Source organism: Myxocyprinus asiaticus, chromosome 14 (assembly GCF_019703515.2).
Source record: "Myxocyprinus asiaticus isolate MX2 ecotype Aquarium Trade chromosome 14, UBuf_Myxa_2, whole genome shotgun sequence".
Taxonomy (NCBI): Eukaryota; Metazoa; Chordata; class Actinopteri; order Cypriniformes; family Catostomidae; genus Myxocyprinus; species Myxocyprinus asiaticus.
The window spans coordinates 21,645,289-21,663,820 of record NC_059357.1 but is presented as its reverse complement, the minus strand read 5'-3'; the positions used below and the strand labels follow the sequence as shown (position 1 = coordinate 21,663,820).

The 18,532-nt window shown below is 39.0% G+C and overlaps 2 protein-coding genes across 2 annotated transcripts; both read right to left on the bottom strand.

Moving 5' to 3' along the window:
* Positions 1–7,973: 7,973 nt before the first annotated feature.
* Positions 7,974–10,646, bottom strand: LOC127451313 (ferritin, middle subunit-like). The gene is made up of 4 exons (XM_051715887.1): positions 10,472–10,646; positions 8,935–9,081; positions 8,660–8,785; positions 7,974–8,376 (listed from the first exon to the last, which is right to left on the bottom strand). Exons 1-4 carry the CDS (start codon positions 10,574–10,576, stop codon positions 8,221–8,223), a joined length of 534 nt encoding a protein of 177 aa, XP_051571847.1. The 5' UTR covers positions 10,577–10,646; the 3' UTR covers positions 7,974–8,220.
* A 3,841-nt stretch (positions 10,647–14,487) lies between these two features.
* LOC127451314 (ferritin, middle subunit-like) lies at positions 14,488–16,190 on the bottom strand. The gene is made up of 4 exons (XM_051715888.1): positions 16,083–16,190; positions 15,553–15,699; positions 15,269–15,394; positions 14,488–14,836 (listed from the first exon to the last, which is right to left on the bottom strand). Exons 1-4 carry the CDS (start codon positions 16,185–16,187, stop codon positions 14,681–14,683), a joined length of 534 nt encoding a protein of 177 aa, XP_051571848.1. The 5' UTR covers positions 16,188–16,190; the 3' UTR covers positions 14,488–14,680.
* Positions 16,191–18,532: the final 2,342 nt, after the last annotated feature.

The following is an 18,532-nucleotide window of genomic DNA, read 5'->3' as shown; positions in this document are numbered from 1 at the left end:
ACGTTCATTCCTTCGATGATAAACGCGAGTCCGACCATCACCCCTGGTGAGACAAAACCGCGACTCGTGAGTGAAGAGCACTTTTGCCAGTCCTGTCTGGTCCAGCGAAGGTGGGTTTGTGCCCATAGGCGACGTTGTTGCCGGTGATGTCTGGTAAGGACCTGCTTTACAACAGGCCTACAAGCCCTCAGTCCAGCCTCTCTCAGCCTATTACGGACAGTCTGAGCACTGATGGAGGGATTGTGCATTCCTGGTGTAACTCGGGCAGTTGTTGCCATCCTGTACCTGTCCCGCAGGTGTGATATTCGGACGTACCAATCCTGTGCAGGTGTTGTTACACGTTGTCTGCCACTGCGAGGACGATCAGCTGTCCTTCCTGTCTCCCTGTAGCACTGTCTTAGGCGTCTCACTGTACGGACATTGCAATTTATTGCCCTGGCCACATCTGCGGTCCTCATGCCTCCATGCAGCATGCCTAAGGCACGTTCACACAGATGAGCAGGGACCCTGGGCATCTTTCTTTTGGTATTATTCAGAGTCAGTAGAAAGGCCTCTTTAGTGTCCTAAGTTTTTATAACTGTGACCTTAATTGCCTACCGTCTGTAAGATGTTAGTGTCTTAACGACCGTTCCACAGGTGCATGTTCATTCATTGTTTATGGTTCATTGAACAAGCATGGAAAACATTGTTTAAACCCTTTACAATAAAGATCTGTAAAGTTATTTGGATTTTTACAAAATTATTCTTAAAATACAGTGTCCTGAAAAAAGAAAGTTTCTTTTTTTGCTGAGTTTTTATTATGATTCAATAAGTCGCGAGCCATCACGTTATAATCTAGCTGCAGCAAGCGCGTGCGCTCGAGGGATGAGCATCCCCGCGACAGCAACATGATCACATGGGAAGTTGGCATGCTGTTTCCGAAAGTTCTGGTACCCTAAGATCAGCAACAGTATGCTGAATCACTGACAGGCCCTATCTCCCATCGGACATATTTGGAATGGCTCAACAACAATTACTTTCCCTTGTGGCACAACTGTTAGCTTGTTGCATCAGTTGCATGGGAGACCATAGTTCAATCCCTATTCAAACGAGGAAGTAATCATATTTGTATAAACAATCACAAGCGTGATAAGGAGGTTGCATTTTTATCCCTACCATTGCATTTTGTCACTACTTATGGTTAGGGTTAGATTTGGGTTTTGTTGGAGGGGTAGATTAAATAAAATAAGCATTTCTCTTCACTGTTTTTACACCTTGTTCAGCTGAAAACAATCATTTTTACAACTGGCTTCTGGTGACCTCTTCTGGATATAAATGGATGTCACACTGGTTTATATACTCTGAAACACTTACCGCTTTAGCCTCTGGAGGCAGTGTTTTAAAATTCGGTCAGCGTATACCGATTTCGGCTAAAGAAAAATCGTCTCACACTTGCCGAATTTTATGTGAGATCAGGCTGGCGACAGAGTGTGCATCAGCCGGGTGTAGTTTCAATCTCTTCCCCTTAGATTAGGACACTTTGCGCAACTCATAGAAGAGGCGCTGACCGCACAGAGAAATGCCAGGTTCGGAGTTTGTAGTTATTTACAAGACCTGCTTCCTTATTATTTGAACTTTAATAAAGCTATAATGCATTAAATATAACTGCATTAAAGATGTAACCACAGGGTGTTTCCTTTAAAGACGCTCGACACGAAGGAATGGTTTGAATATTATTTTGCTGATATGCCGGATTTGAGCAGGTCGGATTTGTTTTTGGAACCAGAATCGGGAAACTGCTTGATTTTTGTCGTCGACGAAGAGCGAATCGAGAGGGGATTTAACTTGGGAGACTTGGATGGAATTCGACAGGTTGAAAATGTAAATTGAATGTCCTCTTTTGTTGATCTGATTCGTGTAAATGCTTTACTCTGCTGCATATCCTGCATCCTACTGATGTAAGGTTTGCATAGCGATTCGAACAGGTAAGCCCAGCCTGCATTCAAATGGGGGTCCTCCCAGAACGGGCTGAATCGTTGAGTGCGGGACCGCACTACGTTCAATGGGAGAGCATTCGATTCATGTGAGAATGGTTTATGTTGTATTTTACTGAGCTCACTCAGTGCTGAAAGCAGCTGAATCCCCAGGCGTGGGCCCGCATGGCATTCGACGGTAGAACATTTGATTCTTGTGAAAGTGATATATGCTGCATTTTAAAAGAACTCCCTATGCAAAACGAATGGGCTGAATCCTCAAGCACAGGACCACATGGCGTTTAACAGGAAGAGCCCATGTTTTCATGTGAAAAGTTTACGCTGCATATAAACAAGAACTCACTCTGCGATACGAATGGATTGAGTCATCAAGCATGGCATTCGACGTATGGGCATATTGTAGGCTATATTCGAATGAAATTGATTAATGCAGAGATGCAGGCTTATGGTGAACTGTTTAGGGAAGACGAAAAACAGCCTGATTGTTGTCAGTCACTAGGTGGGCAATGGTTCATTTGGTATGAGTGGCATAATATGGGTTATGGAGTCATGAATGCTTAGTCGCACGGCCCGAAAGACGCCACAGTTGCGGTACCTGGACAGCACATTTGTGCTTCTTAGGGATGTATTGAGCCAATAGCAGAGGCGCCATGGTTGCGGTGTCGCCAAGCTTGAGCACACTGCCTGAGAAGAGGGTTTGCGGTGAGCTACCTGGTGGTACGTATGAGTTGGAGGAGAAAGGGACTTGCAGTTGCAAAGTCTGGGCTTGTTGTGACAGTGATGAGGCATAGATGAAAGGAGCTTCGACAGAAGCATGGTAAAATGCTGAGGCTGCTGAGGGTTGTTAGTAGATCCATTATTCAATGTGGCCGAAGGAACCTGAAGTGGTCAGATATAGATCGCATTGGTCCGCAGCTAATCGTTGCGGTTAGCTGGGGCTCGAGGTGGCAGGCATCTGCATTCTGCTGAGATAATGGCCTAGCCCAGCACCCTGATAGTGGATGTACATTGGAATCATTGGAAGCAGGGCTACCACTACTTGTTGCTTCCTTGAGGGACGGGTTTATGGATAATATAACATTTACGGATAATGTAAACAGTAATATGTAAAACAAGCATTAGCAGAAACGCCTAGCATTAAATGCCGCTGGCGATTGGGGTAACAGACGAATAGTTGAGCCAGGATCGTAAAAGAGGATCCCCTGTAAAAGCACTTCTAGGAAGAAGTTTCGAATTTCCCCACGATTAGGTGTTACAGGGCAAGACACCTGCGAACACACTTGTACAAACGCTTGTTGAGGGAGACATGGTAAACATAGCGGCTGCAGACGCCTTACACTTAAATGTATGCTAGATTAAATGTCTGGAACATATGTGAAGCAATGTCAGGATACATGCTTGCATGTGCATATGTGCAATGTCATTTAAAGTTGTGGTTTGTCATAAAATTAGAAGGCACCTGAAACTAAGTACCAAGATGAATACCGTAGTCTGATATTTATTTAACTTAAGCGTATGGTTTGGAGCGTTGTAGATTGTTTTCCAATGTATTTCGAGTAATTCCATTAACTCTGTATAATTGGCACGGAGTGAATCGTCTCGTTTTGACGAGGACATACGAAATAATTTGGAGTTTGTGCTTGAGAATTGGATTTAATAGATACTACATGGGCACCGTTTGCAGTAGTGTGGTGAATAAAAACGACTTATTTATAAAGATAACCTGTAATAAATTCTACAGAAAAACTGAAATATTGTGAGTATGAAGCAAAATGCAAAGCCGAATCATCCGGCGTCGATTTCAACCCATTATTTTAAACTTGGGTGGAGTGCAAGATTATGACAGATTGTTGAACACTTTTAAAGTCATGCAGCAATTAGGTTCTATGGTTGAGCTTGATAAGAGTTTGTAATCCAATGATTGTGGGCAAAAGTAGAGAAGACTTGTCTGTAAAATTAAAATGATGGATTGATTTGACCTGCGTAACACTTTTGTCCTGGGCGGGAGGGGAGAAAATCATGTTATAGTCTAGAGATGAGTAGAAGTTCGTAGAAGCGCTAGCTTCATGGTTATCGGGGCTGCACTGCGAGGCGAGCGCAAATGTTGCAGGGAGGTGAGGCACATTTGCGGAATGATTCATGAACAAGTTGTGACACTGCAAGTTTGTCTCATGTCTGTTCGGACAGAAGCTGTATATAGCTGTAGTGAGCTGTAGCATGGGCAGAACGGATGCTGCTGCGGCAGCGAGCTTGCGCTAAAATGTCTGTGCTGATTTGGAAAGATGTTTGTAATTAGAGTAGAGGTCATTTGAAAGGAAATTCACTTGCTGCATAATTGCTCCTGTGTTCCAAATGGAATAAATCACACTCCGAAGGGCACTTTGAAGGGAGAACAATCATAATAGTCATGTTGGAAGATGACTTCAAACGGAATCACTGAATGGAACACACCTTAAACAAGCTGCACAGCGAGGTAATCAGGCTGACAGGAATCACCTGTGCGGAAAAACTGGATTTCCCTTGTGTTCAATTAAAGCTGTAATAGAGCTCAAGTGGCATGAAGCCGGAGCAGTGCCCGTTCACAGAGGCAAGCTCACATGATGGACCGCTCTGGGTGGAAAGTTTAGATAAGAGAACATGTGAACAATCGTAGGGAGCTGTTTGACATGTATACAGCGCCAAAGCGGTCGACATGCAGAGCCAGGCTCATGCGACTGACCGCTCTGGATGGAAAGTTTAAATAAGAGAACATGTGAACAGTTGTATGGAGCTGTTTGACATGTATACAGCGCTGAAGCAGCCAGTTTGCGGAAGCAGCTTCACGCTATGATCTGCTTCGGCGAATAGATATTAGAACGAAAGACAGAGTAAAAATAGCACTTAAAGTGGTAGCGGTCAAAGCTGCAAAAAAAAAAAAAAAAAAATGAGCTGCTTCAGCAGCTTCTGTTGAATAACTACAATATTTAGACGGAAGAGCTGTTCTGATGAGGGCGAATGCTTTGCATCGAAATAGCATCCGACGATCCAAGTCTTTTCGCCTGGGTCTGTTCATAGGCAAATTTGCAGGGCCAAATGCTGGAAGGCTCGATCATGACACCTGTCATGATAAATTGAGTCCGCCCGGTAAATCGAGTCCCAATGGGGGTAACCGTTTGTAATGCCTGAGCAAAAACCTATCATGTTATCGTGATAGCATGTCACTGAAGTCTAGGCTAACAGAAAAACACAAACAATGATACATCTTTAATTTCACGATCTGTAACTTCAGTGATATATATTATTATGTGTAACTTAAGGTTTAAAAGTCATGAAATGTCGCATTTACAAAGTTATATCGACATACATCATAAAACTCTTTTAAAGGATTTCTACTCAGGCAGTGAATATAGTACCCATTAAAAGGTCCCTCAGCCAATGGAATTGCTGATATCAGAGAGACCCGATTTTTGGGGGACTCCATTTCTCATGACCTGAATGCTTGATGCCAGGTAGAGGTAAGCAGCTGTTTATATACGCTTACTCTGGCAGTGTGATTGGTCGGTTTAAATGAACTTGCTCCTCTTGAACATTGTTAATGAAACTCCATATATAATTACAGAGTGCACCTTTAATATCAAATAAAAACAAATTAGTAAACCTAACAGCTGAAACCAGGACATAATTAACATTTTTAATGAATTGTCGGGACACCAGGACACTCCCTGGTTAAATCAGGACGTCTGGTCACACCAATTTTTTCTTTAATAAAATGTTTTACTCCTAAAGAAATTAATAGTTCTTTTAAAGAATATGTTTACAGTATTTTACAGTCACATGAGATGAAAAATCTTATATAAAAAAATTGTATTTTCCATATGGCAATGCTGGGGGGGGGGGGGGTGTCGTTATGTTTACATCACATGACCAGCCATATACTACTTGCTTTATCTCACTAGTCCCCTTATTATAAGACACTTTTGCTCATGAAATAAATGAATTGTGGCTGACTGCGTATAGGGCATTTCTACAATGGCATTTGTAACCGTATACCAGCTATTGCTTTTGCATGTTTCTGCATCCACACTGCTAGGTGTCAGTATAAGTTCTAGATGACTGGCATTTCAGCCAGCACAATCTCCTTTAAAGACCTTGATTCCTCTTTTTATTTTTTTTCTATACTTTTTAAGAGCTTTTTAATGCTGTTAAGAAATTCAGGGACTACCCTTTTTTGGCAGATTTGACAGAATTTTGGACAGATGGATATAGAATTCTGGGTCATGCAAGTTTAGTGGTTTGTGTAATGCTGTCCAAATTCAAGTACAATGCACCGTGGAAACCAGGGAACATCGTTGCACAATATGTTCCCTTACTGTAAATGTCATCATGTCTTCTGAAGTCTTTCAAGTGTGAAATTATGAAGTCAAAGTCTTAATTTTAATTTAAAAGAGATGTTATTTGTAATCATCTTTCATCCATAATATTCATGAAAATGGAGATTTTTAAAAGAAGATTAGAATTTTTGTATTTTATTTTGTATTTTTATTTCTTCATTTATGCCAGGGGTGTCAAACTCGGTTCCTGGAGGACCACAGTCCAGCAGAGTTTAGCTCCAACCCTAATTAAACACACCTGAAGCAGCTAATCAAGGTCTTCAGGAGAGCTTGAAGATTACAAGGAGGCATTTTGGAGCAGGGCTGGAACTAAACTCTGCAGGGCTGCGGCCCTCCAGGAACTGAGTTTGACACCCCTGATTTATGCCATTTAACTTTTGTAATAACACTATACGTTGTAATATCTACCTAAAAAAAATGCACAACAGTGTCATTTATTCAGCATTGTTGTTGATTAAAACCAGCTGTGTTTAAATGCCCTACCTCGTAATTGGGTTGCAGGATATTGAGTCATAAGTGTGTTCAGTGGGTAAACATCCTTGCCAGTGCCCTAATTCCCATTTACGATATACCGATTCATGTCATGTAGAGCTAGAGAGCGAGATGAGATGCACCCTAGGTCTCCAGTGCAGCTGGTAAACACACTTGAACCAATGCAATAATGTCTTATGGGAGATGATGCTTGTCAGTGACTCGGCATAAAGAGGCTGATGTCAGGGTAGGCTACTGGAACATTCAGAAACAATATACTAACTTCCCGTGGGATCGTGTTGGAGTAGGCCCTAGAGGACCTTATTGGCCCCCTCTCCTCACAGGGCCCGGGAAAATGTTCCTGACCTCAAGAGAGGGATTCACACCAGACATCTCAATATTTGTGAATAGATTTGTAAAGAGGAATGGTACAACAATTCTCCCGACTGTGGTGCAACAAAAGCAGCTTGGTGGATAATTAATGGAGGCCCAGGATTTAAAGCTCTTGCTTGGTGCTTAATGCACATTAAAATGCTTTGCATTTATTTATTTTAAAGCATGGCTTTATTATGAGCTTTTCAGTGCTACAAAGACCTGTTTATTTGGTGTAAAATAAGTGTTTAGCCATTTGAGGTGTTTGATGTCCTATAGTTTTTTGAAGAGAATTCTGAATAGAATTCAAATGGGTTGTGCTATCCACTGGGTCATGCAAGTTTATTGGTTTGCTAATTGTTCTGTGCTGCACAATCCAGTGTGTTTCACAAGTAAATGGATCTGCGCTTTACGTTGTGCATTTAATTGCCAAGAACTGGCGAAAATTACCAGTTCCAATCAAAATGATTCAGTGTGCACATTATCAATCCATCAAGGTACAAGGTTGCACATACGAATTTGCAGGCTGCTGAAATAAACACTTCAAATGAGGACTAATTTGACATAAAATCTTTGAAAGATTTTCAGTAGATTTGTTTCTCTTCACTATCCTCAGAGTTTTTTTTTTTTTTTTTTTAGTTATACCCACAAAATAATCTGTCCTTTTTACTTTTGTATGGACAGAAACTCTGATCGCTGTACATTGAACACTAATACACCTTCTGCTGGTTGGATAGTAAAATCTGAACACATACCACAATAAAAATAAGTCAATCCAGCCCAAAATGTTTATTCAAATTCACCAATTAGTGTACATTCAGTCAATCAATTATTTCCTAACACCAGATGACAAATTAAACAAGATGGCATTATTTTGATATGGTGACATGGAACTTTTACTTGTCTAATTAAATGTTGTGTTAACTTCTAAACTTGAAAACTTTGCATAAGAGCTGTGTGATAACATATTGCATGCTGATTTAATAGTTTACAGATTTAAGCTTTGCAGTATGCAGTTGATCTGAGGGCCATATTTAGCTCGGTCTATCCAGGGTGTGCTTATCAAACAAGTACTCCGCAATCCTGTTGTTGCCAGCATCCATCTTGGACAGGTTGGTGATATGATCACCAAGCTTCTTGATGGCTTCAACCTGCTCATTCAGGTAGTGAGTCTCCAGGAAGTCACACAGCTGTAGGACAAGAATTTAGCACAATAAAATTCAGCAACTCCGAATGAATAAAACCACTTTACAAAGCTACGGTGTATGAATACTTGAACAAATCACTTTTCCCAAAATTTTGAGTATCTCAGCTTCAAAGTATCACATAGAGCAAGGAATGCTGTCCTCTTTTGAATGCCCTATAATGATCGTTTTAAAATAATTATTAATCCATTATAATTAGGACTCCCATATTTCAGAAAAGACTAAACAGATATTGGTCCATGTTTGGAGGGAAATCTTCAGAACTTACATGAGGGTCGTGCTTCTCAGAGGCAGCCTTATGCAGATCCAGCAGTGCCTGGTTGACTTTCTTCTCCAGCTGCAGAGCGCACTGCATAGCAATCAGACCATTACCCCATGCATCACGCTCAGGCTTCTGGAGAGAGAGATGAAATGAGAAAGTTGCCCCAAACATTCAATTCAATCGGCCCTTACAATTAGGCATCATTTCAAATGAAGAGCTCTTTTAGCTTTGTTCAAAATATTCAAGGTTACAAGGCTTAGTTCAAAATACTATTAACGCACCTTTATGTCCTGAAGAGCAATGCGTCCACCCCTCTTGTTCTGGAACTCCATAAATTTCTCTGCATGCTCGCGCTCTTCCTTGCCGTTTTCCTTGAAAAACTTGGCAAAACCATGAAGAGCGACATCATCCCGTTTGAAATAGTAAGCCTGATGGTGGGGGGAGAAAAAGCAAAGATAAGAAAAGGATTAAACATTTAAGGAATGTGTGGGCCTGGGTAGCTCAGCAAGTATTAACATTGACTACCACCCCTGAAGTCGCGAGTTCGAATCCAGGGTGTGCTGAATGACTCCACATGCAGAGTCTCCGTGGTGTCATGCACAATGAGCCACGTGAGAAGATGCACGCGGATTGATGGTCTCAGAAGCGGAGGCAACTGAGACTTGTCCTACGCCACCAGGATTGAGGGGAGTAACTTCGCCACCACAAGGACATACTAAAGTAGTGGAAACTGGGCATTCCAAATTGGGAGAAAAGGTGATAAGAGATGATAAATAATAAAAAAATATAAACAATTTAAGGAATGTGATTGTAATAAGTTTCAATGGGGGGGGGGTGGGTATATTGGTGCCACACAAAGGGGGTGCCGAGTCAACCACAAAGGGGACGAAAAAACGTTCAAGGGGGACCCTTGATTGCCTGCAGTCACCGCCTGGTAAGAGAGCAGCTCCTCTCATGATCACAAACACTGCAGCAGGTAAATAAGCTTTATTTTATAGTTCATTACTGACCCCAGTCACTCCAGTCGTAAACAGGTTATTTTTTACCATCTGGCAAACAAATGTCCTGCAATAGAAGTCAAACTAAATAACCAATCTGCCATCCATTGTTGAATGTTCAAAGTTTTCATAGATTGTTTCTCATTGTAGCCTATTGCACTAATTATGTTATAGTTATACATGAATAGAAACTAAAACATGTACATTTCATATATTTTAATTGCTCTCTTCCCCTTATGTAGGGTGACCATACGTTCTCTTTTTCCTGGACATGTCCTCTTTTTCTAGGGTGACCATACGTCCTCTTTCTCCCGGACATGTCCTCTTTTTCGGACCTTAAAAAAAAAAAGTCCGGCCGGGATTTCTAAATTTGCGAAAATGTCCGGGATTCGGCTTTAGTTACATTATGATGTGCATCTGGTCTAATACTTCATTGTGTGTGCGTGCATATTTGCATTGCTTTAACCCCTCTTTGTAAGTCCCGCCTTCTCGCACACCAATTGGTCGATTATAAGAGGCTTGCAGCAACTATTGGCCAAATTCCTGCCTGTCAATCTCTCCGCGACCGCGCGAAGCGCTGTTGTGTTCGGCATCAAACAGTTGCTTGACAGTAGCAGCAAATGACAGCTGAGTGGGAAACAATGCCCAAACGAAAGTGCAAATTTACAGAAGATTTGCACAAAAAAATTCCCATGCTTTCGTCCAGGTCGAGATCCATGGGAAGCAGAATGTATGACATGTAAAGCTGGCACTTATGTGTCAGTTACTAATAAAGGTGCAAGTGATTTAGAAGCACACATTATGTATAAGAGGTACTTGCCATTGAAGTGTAGGTGTAAGAAGCATAAAGCTCCAAGTTCATCATCTTGTTGATCAAATCCTCGCAGTCGCGGTCGTAGTTCTGGCGAATCTGAGAAGTCTCCATTTCGGCGGTTTTTATTATCAAAACGTTGGTACAAAATAAATATGAAATTTAAATAGGTTTAGAGAACGAAGTTCCGTTCAATCACTGTTGAAGCAAGAACCTCCTCAGATCTTTCTGAAGATGTGAAATGAGCGGTGCGCGTGTCTTATAAACACTCGCAACATGATGCGTCAGTGGAACAGAAACCAGCCAATCAAAAAATTTGCTGAATAATAATTGAAAGACAGTCCGCTGTGTCCATTTACAACAACGAAAAGCTCAAGTTTCATTGATTAGTCAATTTTCCTTTTTCATAATTAATGACAAATTGAATCCAACAGAAACTGATTAGTCACTATGAGATGTTGTAGAACAACCTTTAAACGTTAGATCAAACCATACGAATAATATAGATTTAAACATACTATGCCTACTTAATTCTTTGTTATTTTGCATCTGTCAAGACTAACGAACACTGAATTCAAAAATAACCAAATAGGCCTTCATGACATGTTAATTTACACTGTTAGCTATCTTTAAGAACTGCATGTGAGGTCTAAAACAAGAATACTTACAAATATTCCACAATAAATCTTTTTATGTGTAAAATTGGGAGACTTATAGGCTAATAGTTTGCAATATATATATATATATATATATATATATATATATATATATATATATATAAACGTTTACTACCATTATAATGCAATATGTTGGCCACTGATCCAGGACTTGTGCAATATTATTGTCACCACAAACATGGAAGATTCTCCTACAACGTCCTTGCAGGACATTCTCATTACCAGTTGTGTAGTAGTGTCTGAAGAGGTGGGCATATTGTGAATTTATTTTTCTAAGAAAATATACTGGCTGTTGTAATTATAGTCCCATATGAACTTACAAAATGTATATCAGTGTAAGTTTCTTGCTAGGCCTAGACTACACTATTGCTCCATACAAACTCTCTAACTTTTCCCAGGTTCATTTTGCCTGAAATTTGCTATCCTGCGCATGTCACCAAACCAAAGTTAACACTTTTTTCTAAATATTACATTCCAGGACATTTTATGTGACCAAAACCTGCCATATTCAAGCAACAACATACGAGAGGGAGTGCTATATCGTGGTTATTGGCTGTTTGCTATATGCATGAGGACGCCCAATAATGGTTAAGCAGTGTTCAATGTTGCTGATTTGTTTTGCGTTGCTTTCAGACGTTATCCACAAGTCTCCCCCATTGTTTACCATTGCTCAACAAAGTTAATAACTGGTCAGTCGAACAGTGAATCAAATTGGAGTGATATTTCTATTTTTACATATTTGTATCAATGCACAGTCAATTGATTAGACATATTCTGCATTGTTTCGTTTGATATGTCAACATAGTACTGTGCAAAAGTCCTAGGAACATAAGATGTTTCACAAAAGCATTTGTCTTAAGACGGTTATTTTATATCTTCTGCTTAAGTGTGTCAATAGGAAATATACATTTTAGTTTCCAAAAAGTCCTTTTGCAAATAGAAAAGAATAGATGTAGAACAAGGAGTCCTGCAACAGAAGGTATGGCCCCCACATAACCCGGATCTCAGCATCACTGAGTCAGTCTGGGATTACATGAAGAGACAGAAGCAATTTAGACTAAATACATAGATGTGTGACAAGTTCTCCAAGATGCTTGGAAAAACCTGTCTACCAACAACATTGAAAAACTGTGTGCAAGTAGAAGAATTGGTGCTGGTTTAAAGGCACTATTTTTCATGGCATTATTTTTAAAAACATCTTCACTACAACAGCCAGGTGACAATGACATAGCATTTTAGTACATGCACATGAAACCTCGATCTGTGTCAGCTATAACAAGAGCAAACTGTGTAGAGCTTACATTGATCTGTGTCTCTGTGACTCAGCATTTCCTCATTTAATTCCCAATATGGCGGATGCAACTTGATCAGCTCTCCAGAGTAAAGGTGTGAAACCTTCATTTCAACTTGGTTGTAGTAAACCGTATTCATTAGTTAGCATCGCTAATCATGTATAACATATTTATTCTTTGTTTCCAGACATTTCCACTTTACTTCAATGAAGCTACCAGTATCTTTTTAAAAGGTCTGAGGATGTCTGTGAATGTTAGCTGCAGAATCAGGTGACCAATGTAAACTACTAATGCAGAAACAATGCTATTAAACGCTATTTGCAAACTCTTATTTACTATTAGCATTTTCATAACACCAATTCCTAGCCACAATTATTTTTCTGCTTACTGAATTCATATTTTATTAATAAAACATATAATCATACCAACAAACACATAAGGCTGTAATAATTTTACAGTAACATTGGAATAAAGTATTTTTTCAATAACACTCAGAATCACTAAACGTTTACATGGCCATATCTAACGGATTATTCAAATAAACGTTTATGACAGCAGGGAACTCAAATTCACGAAAGTATGTAAGAGCAAAGTCTGTCTACACTATTTTTCAATTGGATACACATTTCACAAAATCACATGTTTCCATAAAACATATACTGTACACAAATTTTCAAAATCTTAAACACACAAACTCTGTTTGCTAAAAAAGAAGAAGAAAGAAAAGCTTTTGGGATAATATTGCCCATAACCCTTCACTCTATGGAGAACATATATTTGTAATTTTAAGAAATTAAACATCAAGTTTAATGGTTGCTGGTACATTTTCACAAGAAAAAAATTGAGAACTTGTTATTAAAGGTTTTGAGTTATTAATAATCAATGTCCTCTATATTGGGTGCTTTTATATCCATTTACTTATGTTTATTATTTATTGTTAGTGCTCTTGAATAAATGCCAGCACCATAGGTTTAAGAAATAGGAAAATTAAAGAAATCAAATTTAATTAGATCAATCCAATTACATTTTTGTTTACATTTTGTAATTTAATACATCCAGTACAGTGACATACAAGTGTTTTGTCTTTCCATCATTATATTACATTCAATCAAAATAGTTAACCCTATTTTTACTTGAATGGATAATGTGAATCATTAGATCACAATTTTAACCTATTCAAAAATGTTATTATTATTATTATTATTACTATTATTATTATTACTATTATTATTAGTTTATACATTTTTTACCATTTGTTGTGATCTTGAGTAATAATCCACTTTTTGTTGCCCCCTGCTGTTGGGCCTCTTTACAAAGTGTAAATGCCCCCTAAAAGGTTCCTGGTCATTAGAGTGCCAAGAACACATTTTATCCAAACAATTTTCAACTTCACTTTTGTTACAACACTGTCCCTCACTGATTCCTGAACACATAGCACCCACTGACTTTGAGAAAGACAGCAGAAACACATACATTCACATCACCTGCTAATTGAAAGCACAACTCCCCTAATCTAGTTAGACATATCATTCAGTGTGTCACAGGGCATCAGCATCAAACAGGCTTGTTTTTTTCCTCCATCCATTGTCCAACAGCTGGCAGAACTGCTGGACTTTCAGATTATCTGGTTTCCTAGGACCTATTTCATTCAAACAGCCTTTTACATCTGTTGACCACTTAGTGCATATCCTTGCCAGTTGAAAGCATTTCGCTTTCCAAGTGCTTTTTAGTAGCAAGTTAGACTTTGCCTTTTTCCTCCAAATATAGTCTGGTAGTACAACAATGCAATTTAGGGTTGCATATCAAAAAAATCTAGCCCTGTAATTAATATTTCAGTCAAGGTCTTGGATATCATCTAATCATAATCTTATCTAATTATAATCTTATCTAATGATTTTGCAGGCCAGACAAAGTTATAAGTAATTACTACAGATATATGTTTGGTCAGTTTCGTTTCACATAACTCATTGAACTCTAAATCACCTTCTGCTGGTTGAATATTAAAACATGACTACAGCCCAATTATAAAACAAACAAACAAGTAAATTCAGCCCAAAATGTTTATTTATCAAATTCACTAGGTTAAAACCAGTTTACATTCAACAGGAAAGCTTCGCTTGGTGACAATCACAAGATGAGTAATTAAAATAGCAAGACTGCATCATTTTATAACAGTGACGTAGAACATTTGCTTGATGTTAACCTTTCCACCTTGCTTGGACAGCATGCAGTTGATCTGAGGGCCGCGTTTAGCTCTGTCCATCCAGGGTGTGCTTGTCAAACAGATACTCCGCCATCCTGTTGTTGCCAGCACCCATCTTTGACAGGTTGGTGATGTGATCACCAAGCTTCTTGATGGCCTCAACCTGCTCATTCAGACAGTGAGTCTCCAGGAAGTCATAAAGCTGTAGGACAAGAAATCAGAAAATAATTGAGCACAATAACATTCAGCAACCTAGAATGAAAGAAACCGCTTCACAAAGCTACTGTATATGAAGACTTGAACTAATGACTTTTCCCCAAATGTAGAGTATCTCAGTTTCAAAGAGTCACACAAGAAAGAGGAAGGAATACTGGCCATGTTGAGTGCTCTATAAAGATTCTTTTAAATCTTAAAATTAGGGAATTAATGTTTATTTAACAATAAACTTAACTTCAAACTCTCAACTTCAAGGAACCACAAATGGAAGAACGGAGAATGTTAGCCATTTTTGTGAGTGGCATGCAAGTGTCTCCTAAAGATTCTTTTAAATATCATTATCTAATTATGAGTTGCACATGTCTTTAGTTTTTCAGTGATGTCTATGAGTGTCTAGAGGGAAATCTTCATAACTCACATGAGGGTCAACCTTCTCAGAGGCAACCTTATGCAGATCCAGCAGAGCCTGGTTGACGTTCTTTTCCAGCTGCAGAGCGCACTGCATTGCAACCACTCCATTGTCCCACTCATCACGCTCGGGCTTCTGGAAAAAGAGATGAAAATAGCAGTGACAATTCAAATAAATTCAATCTATTCTAATTCATGAGGTCATTACATAACAATAGGTCTGGAGTCAGCTTTAATTACACAATATTACAATGTTAAAGTACAAAGGCTTAGTTCAAAAAACTATCAACACACCTTTACATTCTGAAGAACAATGCATCCACCCCTCTTGTTCTGGAACTCCATGAATTTCTCGGCATGCTCACGCTCTTCCACGCTGTTCTCCTTGAAGAACTTTGCAAAACCAGGAAGGGCGACATCATCCCGTTTGAAATAGTGAGCCTGATGGGAACAAAATCAACGATGAGAAAAGGATTATAAATAGTTTTAAGGAATTCAGTAGATAACTCTCACACATACAGCAATATGACCAAAAAGGTAAAAAACTTGGAGGTCACTAATGAATCCTTGAATCTGAAGGGTGTTTTCTACTCCCTGTTTACCCATCACAGATTCCGAAAAGTCTGCATAATGTAATGTTTAATGTCTATACTGTATAGCCTAATTTAATGTGATTTTTATTTCCTTTTAAAGCATGCATAAATAATATTAATTGTCGCCAACTAGTAATATCAAGAAGGAAAATAAAATAATAATCAAAAGAGAGATAACTTTTTAAACAATGCAATTTTGAACAGTGATGAATGTAAGAAAGAGGTACTTGCCATTGAAGTGTAGGTGTAGGAAGCATAAAGCTCCAAATTCACCATCTTGTTGATCAAAGCTTCGCAGTCACAGTCGTAATTCTGGCGAATCTGAGAAGTCTCCATTTTTGAAGTTTATAGTGTTTTATTATAAAAACGTACAAAATAAATATTAAATAAGACAATTTCAAAAATAATTCAAAGTTCTAAGTTCCGTTAAATCACTGTTGTAGCAAGAACAGGTCTTTCCGAAGTGAGTGTGAAATGACAGGTGTGCGTGTCTTATATATCAAAATATTATAAATCAAAACATTATGCATCAGTGGAACAAAGAAAAAAAAAAGAGTTGGATAATGAAGTGACAATAAAGTCAGGTGACAGTCAGTTTCTTAAGACAACAAAGGGAAAGATCAGGTTTCATGGATGAGTCTCTTTTGCTTGTTCATAATTAATGCCAACTGAAGCCAACAGGAACTAATACCTAGTGAATATAAAAAAGTATGCATATAGAAAATCAAAACACACAGATAAAATATTTACATACTGTATGTATGGTAGATTAATCCAAATTTGAATATGCTCTTCCATGGAACACAAAAGAAGATGTTAGGCAAAACGTTAGGGACTGACATCCTTAGTGACCATTCACTTTCATTGTACGGAAACAAGAGCACAAGCAGTCTACATTAGAAAACTTTTTTACAAATAGAAGCATTTGTGTGGTATGGCAAATATCATGGGATAATTGCAATAAAATGTTATTCACCTATGATGTTAACTCAGTTTTCTACTACGTATTTATCTTTAGATATTAATGTCATCATTGAGGTGACAATGACAAAGCATGTACAGAAACAAGTCAGGAACATTGCAAATGCATAAGACACTGCACAGTGTCGCTGTGACTCATTTTGATGCATTTTCTCATTCATGTCTATTTAACACATGTACATTTGTAAATTGTGTGGGCCCAGGTGTGTAACCTTTGTTTACATTTTCATTACATTTATTCATTTGACAGACACTTTTATCCAAAGCGACTTACAAAAAAGGAATAATACTTTATAAGTGATTCATCTTATGGAGACCGTAGTATGAAAAGTTCTGCATTACAAAGTTTCAATTGCATCAGATTAATAGTATCCAAGGTAGATTAGAGTGCAACAAGAATATATATAGCCTAAGCTGAAAGTCTGGGAAAGTTATTTGGTGTATATAGAGAAAAGAAGTGGTCTAAGCACTGAGCCCTGAGGTACCCCAGTAAGTAGCTGATGTGACTTGGACACCTCACCTCTCCAGGCTACCTTGAAAGACCTGCCTGAGAGACAGTACTTGAACCAGCCAAGCACAGTTCCTGTGATGCCCAGAGTAAAGAGTGTGGACAGGAGGATGGATGATCTGGATAAGGACAGATGATCTGGATCCAGCTCTCGCCTGTCTCAGGAATTCGGCTACAGACAGCAGGGCCTGACTGATTGTCATCCAGCAGCTTGTTCTGTGAGAGATAGGCAGAGATCTGATTGAAAACTACCCTTTTGAGTGTTTTCGCCATGAATGGGATGAGAGAGACTGGTCTGTAATGTTCTACTTGTGTGGGGTTAAACGCAGGTTTTTTAAGCAGTGGAGTTACTCGAGCCTGCTTAAATGCAGTGGGAAAAGAGCCTGTAAGTAGAGATATGTTAATTATGTGTGTGAGTGCTGGTAGGATGGATGGAGAAGGTTGGAAGGAATAGGGTCAAGGGGGCAGGTGGTGGTGTGGTTGGAGATGATTATTTTCTTTGTAGATACCCAAACAGAACCCAAATTATGTCCAATTTGTTTCATTCTAATTTTAACAAGGATATCTTTTACCACATTTTATTCACAAACACACAAGACTGTAGCTATTTTTAACATTGGAATAAAGCGCTTTAACACTTTCTGCAGAATTACTTGAAGACTTACGAATATAATTAAAATACCAAAAGCATCTATGATAGTAGAATGCAAATTTACTACAGTAAGTGTGTTTGACATAAGAGAAGTTATTTTAATGCCAACAACTTTGATAATAAAAGCTATTTGTTATAGTGGTAATGTGTTGCTATAATGCAATATATACTTCTTCCAGCTTTAGAAGAACTACTGACAAACTAAACCACTGCCTGTGAATTTGGCATGACATACAATACGTCCACCTGCATAGGACAAATCCTGTAGGCAGGGGCGGACTGGGAAGAGAAATTGGCATGGAATTTTCCATACGGCCCCGTTTCGCGGCCGGCCCACTGGGAAAAGTCCCGGTTCTCCCAATGTCCTGTCAGCCCCTGCCTTTAGGTATCAAGAATTTGGATGATGCAGAGCTAATCAGCGCTGTTTTGAGAGAGCGTCATAGATCTGGGAGTGGAGCGTGGAAGAGAGAGTGAAAGGGAGGGGTTCAGAAAGCATTGTTAGACACAGGCGGTGTAACAGGAATGACTAGGTGTTAAACA

Coding starts and splice junctions, on each gene's coding strand:
- LOC127451314 (XM_051715888.1), bottom strand. CDS start 16,187: ATGGAGACTTCTCAGATTCGCCAGAATTACGACTGTGACTGCGAAGCT. Junction 15,395..15,552: donor TTGTTCTTCAGAATGTAAAG/GTGTGTTGATAG, acceptor CTCTTTTTCCAG/AAGCCCGAGCGTGATGAGTG. Junction 14,837..15,268: donor CTGAGAAGGTTGACCCTCAT/GTGAGTTATGAA, acceptor CTTGTCCTACAG/CTTTATGACTTCCTGGAGAC.
- LOC127451313 (XM_051715887.1), bottom strand. CDS start 10,576: ATGGAGACTTCTCAGATTCGCCAGAACTACGACCGCGACTGCGAGGAT. Junction 9,082..10,471: donor CTTACACCTACACTTCAATG/GCAAGTACCTCT, acceptor CCCCACCATCAG/GCTTACTATTTCAAACGGGA. Junction 8,377..8,659: donor CTGAGAAGCACGACCCTCAT/GTAAGTTCTGAA, acceptor CTTGTCCTACAG/CTGTGTGACTTCCTGGAGAC.